This window comes from Centruroides sculpturatus, unplaced genomic scaffold, assembly GCF_000671375.1.
Source record: "Centruroides sculpturatus isolate CEXI.00-Female unplaced genomic scaffold, Cexi_2.0 scaffold17, whole genome shotgun sequence".
NCBI lineage: Eukaryota > Metazoa > Arthropoda > Arachnida > Scorpiones > Buthidae > Centruroides > Centruroides sculpturatus.
Genome location: NW_019384462.1, coordinates 749025 through 761162, shown reverse-complemented (window position 1 = coordinate 761162; position 12138 = coordinate 749025). Strand labels below are relative to the sequence as shown.

The following is a 12138-nucleotide window of genomic DNA, read 5'->3' as shown; positions in this document are numbered from 1 at the left end:
AACATATTGTAATCTAAAAAACATCTTTTATGAAAAAAAGTTGGAAAGTGCAGTCTTGAAGAGATGTGAAATTTTAAAATATTAAATTTCTTGTCTATATATTAAAATGTCTTGAGATGAAGACATTTTTGTCAGCAATATACCAATGTTACTTTTGCTAACTTTTCAGTTTAAAAATCAATAGAAGATATCATAATTTTGTATAGATAATCGCAGTGGCATATAATCTACACTGGCAGTTGTCCTGCAAAAAATTGCTAGTATGGAAATAAAATTTTTTATTTGTCATTTGTTGCATACTTCTGAGTACTTGATGGTGTACAGTTTAGATGGTATTATCATTGGAAAAAATTGTGATAGCTAATGAAAACATAAACTTAAAAAAAACAAAAAAACAAAACAAAACAAAAAAGCATTTGCTCTACAGAAATATTGTCAAATTGTGCAAAGGATTTTTTTTTTGTGTGTTTTTAAAAGATGCTCTAGGTAAAGTTAGATAAAAGAAAAACTGTTGGATGAATTCACAATTGCAAGTTACAATTAGAAAATATAATTTTTTTTTATTTTCTTACAAATAGAGATAGCCCATGGTTTATCTGCATGAAATCATGATAATTAAAATGATGAAGGATCAATAGAAATGATGTAATTTGCTACAGTTATTTACTCCTGAAAGTATGTTTTATGATTCCAAAACATCAATGTTTTTCAGTTTCTAACAAAGCATTTGCATGTATATTTTAAAATTTCTTATTTATTGAAGCTATTTCCTCTATTATTGATAATTAGTCAAAATATTATATGAACTTTAATGCAATTTTTTTGTTTTAAGAGGATTATTTTTTAAAATAAAAATATTTATAATTGTAATAATTTAAATTAATTTTTTAGGTCTATTGATGGTGCAAGCTGTACTATATATTCTTTAAAAAAACCAACTCCACAACAGCTTTATTGGGATTTGGTAATATGAAATAAGTTTTACTTTACAGTTAAACTTTTATATATATAGTGTAAACAGTACAGTAATTGGCCATTTTAAATGTATATCTCCTTAATAAGACTTCTATAAAAGCTATTCTGGAAATATTACACACCAATATTAATACAAGTTTTTATTGTCAGAAGTAGCAAAATAGTCTGTAGGTTTTTCTGTCATTGTGTTTGACCAATAAGTGTAGACTTTTTCATTTTTATGAAACAAGCACATTTTGAATTAAGCTGTTAGAATTTGTAATTTCTAGATGTTAGCAATAGAAAAGCTGTAAAAAAATGAATTCATCAGTATCATGTATAATATTTCCTGATTTAATCTTTCTGTTTTCTCATAAAATTTTCAAAATAAAAATTTCCTTAAATGGCCATTGATTGTACTGTTTACCTTGTATATATTTTCATGTGTATGTTATATTTCAATACCAATTAGAATTTTAATTTATTCATGTCTTTGTAAATGTTTTGCATTCTGAAAAATAAAGATCAAAATTCATTTTGTTTAGCAGTCAGTGTTTAATAATAAAATTATCATGAGCAAATATTTATTTGTGACTAAGTAAATGATCCTAAATTCTTAATTCTTATACTATATTTCATAAATGTATGAAATTAGCTTACTTTATCACTACAGGTATACCTCGAGTTACATTGTTCTTGATTATACGTCATTTGTCAAAGAAATATATGGAAAAATAAAAATCAAGTTTAAATCATTTTGTTCGACTTTACGTCTGTCCGCCACAAATAATGAAGTCATAATATCACTAGAAAAGCATTAAAGCACATAAAATCATATTAAAATATGTAAATTTACAGTGAATGTTAATATAATCATCATAAATCCTAGAGAATGAAACATGAAAACATCTGTGACTGCGTTGTCATCTTATTTAGTGGTCTTTAAGTGCTCAATATTGGTGTTTTCCACGGTAGTTTTAATATCTACCATTTGGCGTCATTGTCAGCACCACTCGATATTGGTAAATTTAATATAAATTAGTTTATTTTCTACTGTCGCAAGATAATTTTAATAACTGTATTTGTTATTTAATGTTACAAAATCATCTTATTTTATAATGTCTTAGAGCAAACCATATTCACAAATAAAGAGTCTGCGATGTATTGTAAACATTGCTATACTTGTAAATGTACGTACAGTACATTTACAAGTATGTACTGTATGTACATGAATTCATAAATTTAGATTACTTTTTCTGTACTATATTAAAAAGTAAAATTTATTTGTTTNAAATAAAGAGTCTGCGATGTATTGTAAACATTGCTATACTTGTAAATGTACGTACAGTACATTTACAAGTATGTACTGTATGTACATGAATTCATAAATTTAGATTACTTTTTCTGTACTATATTAAAAAGTAAAATTTATTTGTTTGTAAGCTTAAAATAGATTCTTATTAACAATATATTACAAATGCATTTATAAATAAAATACAGAACTGGGAATAGTTATTTGTGGTTTAGCCTAGTGACAAGTAAGTTCAGAGACAAGTAAATTTGACTTACATCGTTTTTTGACTTAAGTCGCCTCTCCTGGAACCAATTACCGACATAAGGCGAGGTATACCTGTATTTTATATTTTTGTTCTCATTTTATATTGATACTGTATTCTTTAAAGAAAGAATATAGTGCCAAAATGTTTAAAATAAGGATTTTTGAAGAAATTGAAAATAAAAGCAGCAAAAATATTCAAATGAAGTTTAGAAAAATTTTATATTTAAACTCTTAAGTGTGACTGATGATTATAATATAATTTATTACTATACTGTACAAATGATAAAGAAATACATTTTATAAAACAAGTAAATGGTTTTATTAAAGTATTAAAATAATTTATTGATTCATCAATAAATACATAATTATTTGTTTGTTCATGATTATTATTATTATTATGATGGTGATGCAGATGTGATATTCAGATGATGCTAGTGCAAGAATTATGTCAAACTGCATAGTTACTTAACTGCTTTCTTGTGTTTGTATACTCTTAATGTATCTATCTGTTGAAATTTTCATATAATTCTAATAAAGTAAATTTCCATTTACTGTATTAGAATTTCACTCAGAATTTCCATTTTGTCAGATTTCCTTTAATAGAGGATTAAGTGTTTATTAACATAAAAAAAAAATTGAAAAAATGTTAAAATATATATACCTCTTTATGTTTCAAACAAACATTGAAAACACTGAGTTGTATAATTGGTGCAAAGAAAGAAATTAAAGCTCAGTACATCCAGAATGTAATTTAATTGCTCTATTCCTGAGATATATCACTTTAAGAACACTTCAGTCTCAGAACTGGATAGTAGAAACCAAAGCGAAAACACATATGAACCTCAACGTCAGTCCAGCAGTGAAAATATTAAAAAGTTCAAAAGTTTTCCATCTTAGAATTCAAGCATTCCATGTTGGATCTCAACTTTTTCTAAAGATCTATGGAGTTGATTGAAAACATTTGAACTTTTTAATATTTTTACTGATGGACTGACTTTGAAGTTTGTATGTGTTTTTTGTTTTGTTATATCACGTGTTACTCACCATTTAATTCATTAACTAATGTTACATTAGAATAACTTAGAACTTTTCAGTTTTTGTTTAAAAATGATTTTTGCATTATCTGTAAGAATAATTGCTGTTAATTTTTGTTTATACTTCATACTAGTATTATATTATTGAATTTTGGTTAGTTTCAAGAATTTTGTCAGTTGATACTAGTTGTTTTTGTTTAACTGATTTGGTAAGTGGAAGTGATTTGTTTTAAAATGTTTTGTAAGGATGCACCGATAAGCAAAATGGCCGATTACAGATTAATCGGCCATGCATTATCGGCCGATACCGATTAATCAGCAGATTAGTGTTAATAATTTATTGCATTAATAGTGTGAGATCCTGGAGTTAATTATACAGTTAATTATAATGTGGAAAAAATCCATTTTTCTCCACCTGGTGTTTCCATCTCCCTCAGATCAGGTAAACAAGAGACGATCGAATATCCTCACAAAATCAACAATCTCTTCCTTTGTTTCTAAAATAAATCTCAACACTTAATTGTTGATGCATGGAAACTTCGACATTGTTTAAAAAGCTGAAGTGTTTCTGTGTTTAACAGAAACAAAATATATTTCTTTAACCACTGATATTTGGACAGCAAGTACAAACAATTCTCCTTTTTTAAGTGTAACAGCCCACTGGTTGAATGATGATTTTCAGCAGGAAACAGCTGTTTTGCAAATTGTTTCCTTTGAAGGTTCCCACACAGCTACACGAATTAGTGAACAGTTAAAAATTGTTCTTGAACACTATAAGTTGACAAGTGATAAGATATTCTTAGTATTAAGAGCTTCTGCAGCAAATCTGGTAGCTTGAATTAGGAATTGCAACTTAGAAGCATTATCATGCTATATATATATGCTGCAGCTGACACTAAACGAATGCATATTTTCTGAACAAGATGTGAAAACTATAATCACAGTTGATAGAAATATTGTCACACATGTTAATCATTCTGCTGTAGCTGTAATCAAATTGGAAGATTTGCAAGAAAAGTTAGGTTTGCAGAAACACAAATTAATTCAAGATGTTCCTACTCGCTGGAATTCTACATACTACATGTTGGAACAGCAAAAGGCCTTTGTCACATATGCTACAGATAATAAAATTCCTACATTGAGCCCATATCAGTGGTCTCTTGTTGAAAAAATTGTTCTACTTGTAAAACCATTCAAAGAAATTACTGTGGAAAGACAGCAAACGAGAAGCCACTTCATCTTCAATAATTTCCACAATAGAGACTGAAATTATTCTTATCAAAAGCAAAGATCAGTAGTTCCTTTAGTGGCATTAATACCACAACAGAAGAACTAGAAAATTCAATAAAAAAAAAAAAAAGATTTACAGCAGATATAGAAAACAAGTCTTTATGCTTGTCATTTTTATTAGATTAAAAATGAAATTTCAAAAAAAAGGATATGGTAAAGGAAATAAAAATATGGGCAATTGATAGCTTAGATGTTGATAATTCAAAATCTCAATAAGAATTAAATTCTGAAGCTTCTACTTCTGGAGGTGATCAAGATGGAGGTGAATCTCTAAGTTTTTTCGATTTATTTGATGAATTAGCTTCTGGTAAACAAAAGAATGAAGAATACCATGTTTTTAAAAAGAAAAGAAAAAAAAACGAAAGAGACGAACAAACGTTTCGATCAAGAATTAGAAACATATTTACATTTATCCCTAATTTGAGCAAAATAGCTATGAAATATTTAAGTGCCTCAGCATCTTCCATTGAAAGTGAAAAAATTTTCAGCACTGAAGGTAACATTTATGAGCCGGCAAAAAATAGGTTATGCCCTGAAAATGGTGAAATTCTCATGTTTTTGCATTACAATTTAAGGGTTTTACAGTTTGAATATTAAATTTTTATTTGTTTTATATGTTTAAAGTTTAAACTTATAAAACAAATAAAAATTTAATTTCTCTTCTTAACGTATTCAATACTCTCTTTTTTATTTAAAGTTTAAACTTTATACAGTATTATACGTTATATTATACTAATAATATGTATCGATGAAAGGAATAATTTGAATTGTAAAATTTTTTTAATATTCAGTTTGTCATGTAATAAATAATAAATATACAACAGAAATTTATTAGGTTTTATTGCTAGCATTGTATGTAACATTCTAACAAAAATATCAAAATGTAAAGTTGGCCGATTACCAAAACTGATTAATCGGGGAAATAGCCGATACCGATTAATCGGCTAAGTGGACAATACAGCCGATTACCGATTACTCACCGATTAATCGGTGCATCCTTAATGTTTTGCCACAATCATTTGATAACTTTAATTTATGAAAAATAGGAATGTATTGAATCAATTTTTTTAAGTTTACTGTGAGAATCGGGATTTATTAGGTTAATTAGTATAAGAAAATATATTATTTCTCTACACATTGTTTACGAAAAGGGAAGTTACATTCATCGTTTTGAAGGAAAGGGAAATTAACTTCCTTTCCCACATAGCCTGATCTGTAATTTGGATGGCCCTATGTCTGTTTACCCTCTTTCCACTCAACACACATTCTGTAGAAACTATGGTCTCCTTTGATGCTGTTGTCTAGAGAATGTATTAAGAAGGGCAATTTTCCCATGCAATAAAATTTTCATAGAAATTTGACATTGCCTCACAGATGACAGGCAGTCCTTGAAATTACAACCTGCCATACAAGACATCTCTTTGTTCAAAAAGGTCTCTTTTAACATATTTTAACTTTGTGCACTTACATAAAGAAGAAGAAAGTCCCACATCCACCTCCCATACTCCTCCAACTACAGAAGAAGACTACTGACTGACTTACATTGTAAGCTAGTATGATTTATATTATACTTGTAAACTCTTTCTCGCAAGGATAGGATAGAAATTGTTACTTTCTCATTTAAGATTAGCTGTATATGCTTGGCATAATAATATATCTAAGAATAGTGGCATAAAGTTAAGTTCGAATATGCTAACTTGTATTTGATTTGGAGCAATGTATATAGTATATTTCTTTTATCTATTAAATGATAATTGTTATGTTTACTTATTGATTTCATTTATTTGCTAAGTTCAAACCATTCACCCGCTACAACTCTGAACTTACCTGCAACTCACCACTCGCTATCAAATAGCCCTCTTATTTCTTAAACTTTACATAAATGCATGATAGGGCATGAGTACTTTCCTATCTGGTGTCGGGAGCCTGACAGGAGACGATCGCCTTGTCTCTGCACCTTTTTTAACTTTTAATTTATTGCCATCTTATGACCCAGTGGGCAAGTCTTACGGACTTGGTTGCCAATTAAGCAATAAAGAGTGATAACTAAACTCTTTACTCCCCTGGTTATCCTCACATTACTATGTTTATTACTACTGTGTTTTTAGATTTTTTTAGCATGTGATGTTTTTCACAAACGATTTATGTATTTTTTTTAAATATTCATTAATTGTAAGGAATGAGTTAATTCTTCTAGTTTTGAGGAGAAACAGCAGTATTGCCTTGTTTCAGCTACTTTCCATACAATTACAAGTATAATTTTGACAAAGAATAAAAAATAATTAACTGTAACTCTTATCATTGAAAAGTATCAGTCATAGTTTATTAATTATGATTTAGAATATATTTTAATTTTTTAAGCCTGAGTAAGCCAAAGTAACTGTTATATCTGTTCAAAAGAACTGTTGAATTTATTCTGTTCGTACAAAATAAATAGACTTATTTAGGCTAGAAAAAGAAAGCACTAACTCAATTGGGTTAGTGCTATACTTTTTAAGGGAAAAAATTGGTTTAAATTTGTTTTGATGTGCCCGCAAAGTGTAATTATTGGTTAAACTTAAAGATTTAAATTTAAAACTATTCTACTATTCCAACACTTATGCATTTTGCAACTGATGGTGAATTTTAGAGTTTGTAAATGTTATTTTCATAATAAAGTATTGTTTTGGCTTCTGTATTAACTGAATTTTATTTGATAAATAAGGATTGAGTTATTTGTCATTAAATTAAAAATTTTCTATTTAGTATTTTATATATTATCTAATAAAAATTCCACTTACTTAAGCCTGTAACTGATGTGAAACGGTAAAACGGTTTTATCGTTTCACATTGGTTACAGGCTTAAGTAAGTGGAATTTTTATTATACAACCCAGTGTGCATATAGGAGTTATATATACAGTGGAACCTCGGTATACGACCTTAATCCGTTCCTGGTGTTTGGACGTATACCGAATAGGACGTATACCAAACCAACCTTTTCCATAAGAAGTAACGTAAAAATGATTAATCCGTTCTCATGTAAAAAAATAGCTGGCTTTAAACACCTCTCTTTCCTCGCTAGTTTCTGCTTGATTTTTCGAGATCAACATGTATCCTTTTAACTTTCTCGCAAATAATTTCTTCCGATACGCTGTCGCCAGCACACTGTTTTTCAGTTATCCAAAGCAAAAGCAATTTCTCGACATGATCTAATGTCTTCGATCTTTGTTTAGAAATTGATTTAACTCCTTTCGTAACGTTAGCAAATTTAATAATGTCTATTTTTCGCGATTGTCGATATCGTCGTTCTTGGAATACGGAATGCAACAGTTAAATCTCGTGAAATCTCGAACACGCATGCCACCTTCATATTTCTCAACAATCTCTTTTTTGAGTTCCGTTGTGATTCTAGTCATTTTATATTTTTCTGTTGCCCTTTTGCAATTCGTGATTAATAAATAATAAAATGTTACTTACAAATTAAAATCAGAAGAAATTTAACAAAGTTATAAACCGTAGCACCGCGAACGTCTAGTCTAGTGTAGTACACCGATAGTGCTACTTGTTCATAGATGGTGCATATAATTGAATTAAGTCATATATCGAACAAAAGTCGTATACCGAGCAAAATTTGTTTCGTCCAAACAGGACGTATTCCGAATTGGACGTATTCTAAAGCAGACGTATACCGAGGTTCCACTGTATATATTATCTATATCATTATACTATAATTATTATTTTTAAGTTTAATATTAAAAGCTGATTCAGTTGAAATTAACTTAAGATTTGAAATATTATAGTTTGAAATGGGAGAATATCATAAGAATTCAAGTCCTTCTACTTATATTCATCTTCTTAGTGAAGCACATATGATTTTAAGAAGTTACTTGTTGTTAGAAGAAGGAAAATGCTGTGATAAGGAGATAAAAAATCTCTATTTTACATCATGTACATTAATGGCAGAGCATTTTATAAGGTATAATATTTTTAAAATTTCAAGTAATTAAATTCATGTTTGAAAGTAGAGAATGAATAACAAAGAAAAGTAATTATAGTATGATTTATTATCTATTTATTTGTTGTTTTTTTATAATGCATACCTAAATTTAAGGAACTGTTTAACATATTAAAAATTACTTTTAATTCTCATGAATTATTATTTTATAATATATAATAGTTTTTTTATAAATATAAATATAAATATAAAATTGGATTAATTGGGAAATAATAAAGAATAACAAATACAATGGTACCTTGTATTTTGAATTTAATTTGTTTCAGGAGACTGTTTGAATTCTGAATCTTTCAAAGTCCACAGCCAATTTTTCTCTTTAGGAATAATGGAAAGTGAATTAATCTATTTCCAGACCCTAAACAATATCCCTTTTGATAAACTTATCAGTAAATACATAATTTAAGGTAAAAATAACACAATTAAATGCACTATTTATTTATTTATTTTAGTTACAATAGAAAAAGTCTGAGTGAGACAAAAGATTTCCATCCCTTGCATAACAATTTGCAAAACCCATGACAATAAAATAAATAACAAATAAATAAATGAGCTAAAAAGTTTAACAGGGAAAAAAACATTAAAATACATTAGAACACATTAAATCAGATAGGAAAATGAAAATTGAGAAAGAAAAAAAAGGTTAAAAGTTGTAAAGAATAAGTTTACAAATACTTTTGTATTTGTAAATGTATAAAATGAGTAAATTTTTTATAAAGTATGTTCTTGAGGTTCATCATATTTTCTGAATACAATAAAAAAATAAGATCTTTGGGAAATGAACAATCTAAAAAAAGGTGTGAAAATACATGTAAGGTTATGCAAGTTATGCTGTGGTGTTTTTAGTCAAAGCCAATTGGACTGTATATAACCATTAAAGTATTTAAAATATGAAAACTGATCAAAATATTTTATACATTCTGTAAAAGAAGAGAGCCTCAGTTGGCACCCAGCAATGTTCAGATGGTTAGTAATAGGCAAATGGCAGAGTTTATTTAAAATTTGATAAATTTTTTCAAGTTCTTTAGAGAATTTTCTATAAGGGAACGGACTATCATGGCCCAGATCGGTAAACTATAGTCAGCAAGAGATTGGAAGTTTGAAAAAAAATAGAGCATAATACTTGTTTCAAAGAAATGGATTTGCAAAACCTCCAGAGAATTCCACAATATATGGCATGAGATTGTACTATTTCGGTAATGTTTTCTGAAAACATTAGTTTATTTATTGTTTTCACGTTTTAATAAATTGTTTTAATTTATGAAAACAATAAATAAAATACATAAATTCCATATGATAAAATGAAAATTGCATTTACTATTTGCACATCATTGACTTCGGCATCTTAAACATGGTCTTCAGATCTGCCAGATGTGTACCACTTTCATGTTTCATGATAAGTACCTTTTTTCATCTCAGTCATCAATATCACAGCCTTCCTCTTACTTGTTAGACATCATTGCTTCCACACACTTCTTGGATGTCATGGTTAATAAGAAAAAGTTATATTGGGTTGAACAAAAAGTTTTTGTATATTTTTAACAACTCTTATTATTAATATAGATGCATGATTTGATTGTAACAGTTGAGAAATTTAACACTTTATTGTTAATTTAAGATTGTACTGTACTGCTTATTTAGAAGCTTATTTTATACTTCCAGTGCATTTTTTCACTGCATGCACAGTTTTAACTTTGAAGTATTGTTTAGAATGTCAAGCAAATTTTTGTTGAATTTAGCATTTAAACTTTGAAGTGTTTGAAGTTAGTCATTTGAAGTATGTGGTACCACTGGATTAATTTAAATTCTTTAAATAATATGTATTATTAGACATTTTATATATAGCAGACAAATATTGAATAAAACATATATAATGTTTTACCAGTAATAATTTATCTAATAAGAAAAATTACAAAATATTATTTATATTAGAATATAATTGTTCATATTGACTGTCAATTTAGATTTTTAAATTTATTCTGAATCAAAAGTAAGATTCATATAGATGAAAACACACTTTGCATATTTTTCCAGCAGCACAGAGAAAGCATTGCAATCATTTTCAACGCCTTACAAACTCTATATAAAATTATTTATATTTATTTAGTTAATAAATTTTTAACTAAAAATTTGACTTGTTTTATTACATAATTTTATTAACAAGTAAAATAAATACCTAATTTGTACATTAATAAAATTATCAAACATTTTTTAATTTTGAAATTATTGACAACTTTTGTATTTATGATGTAAATTAAGATAGATATATTTAAATATTTTAGTTGTGATGTCTCACAGGACAGATTATTAGCTGTTCCCTATTTCAATTTATCTCAATTAGCAATAGAAAATGTTATTCAACGTGTCATTGCTCTACATAATCAGGTAAATAAATTTGTTATTAATTTAATAAATTTTTATTATTACATACATTGGGTTGTTTGTATCTTTATTCAAAATATCTATTTTATAAACTTTTTTTTTTATATTTGTTAGCATTTTATGTAATATCCAATCCAAAATATAATAACACATGATTTCCAATATAATATTTTCCAATCCAAAATATATAACGTGATTTCCATTACAGATATAAAATTTTTTTGAAACAAAATAAATTTAATATATTTTTCATTACGTACAGAATAAACATAATTACAATATCCTTGGTTTGATCATTTGAATGAAGTGAAAGATATAATTGAAAATATGAGGAAGTAAATGTGCTGTCACCATTAGCTACAGAAGGCATTAATACATATTATAAGTTTACATATTAATAGATTTACATATAAAGTGAAGTGTTCTTCCTAAGAATAAATTTTAAAGTCTACTGAAATGTTGTCTCACTGCTATTTCAAATTTATTTAGTCTTAGTTAGTGACAACAAAATTTTTTATATATACATTATTAGCAGTGACTTTATAGTGTTGTAATGCAATGACGTCACTGCCAATGAATGAGCTTTACATCTTTACTTCACTCATCAAATAGTCCATGTTTTACTTTCTTATGAAAAATAGGAATATTGACTATAAAGAAATATCCTCTTAGGTAGGTAAATAGTGTGTATTTAACCAGTAAGTAAATGTTATTACTAGGTATTACAGGACTTGCATGTAGCAACATTCTCATTGTTAGTATATACAAGTGTGAATCAAAAAGTAAGTTGCAATTAGCAAGAAATTTTTGTTGATAAATGATATTTAAATGAAATCTGGTAGCAACATTGGTAATACTTCTAGCTATAAGGCATAGCAGATTTGTTGTGACATGGCTGCAGAGGTTAATCAGTTTTCAGTCATGGAAG

At 27.5% G+C, this 12138-nt stretch overlaps 1 protein-coding gene across 1 annotated transcript in view; it reads left to right on the top strand.

The window, feature by feature from the left end:
• The window catches only part of LOC111620922 (Hermansky-Pudlak syndrome 3 protein-like), a 74866-nt gene that overhangs the window by 14240 nt on the left and 48488 nt on the right, over positions 1 to 12138 (top strand). Inside the window, exons 6-8 of the mRNA XM_023362949.1 lie at positions 892 to 964; positions 8617 to 8792; positions 11111 to 11213. Of these exons, the coding sequence (XP_023218717.1) occupies positions 892 to 964; positions 8617 to 8792; positions 11111 to 11213 (352 nt within the window). The remainder of the gene's footprint in view (positions 1 to 891; positions 965 to 8616; positions 8793 to 11110; positions 11214 to 12138) is intronic.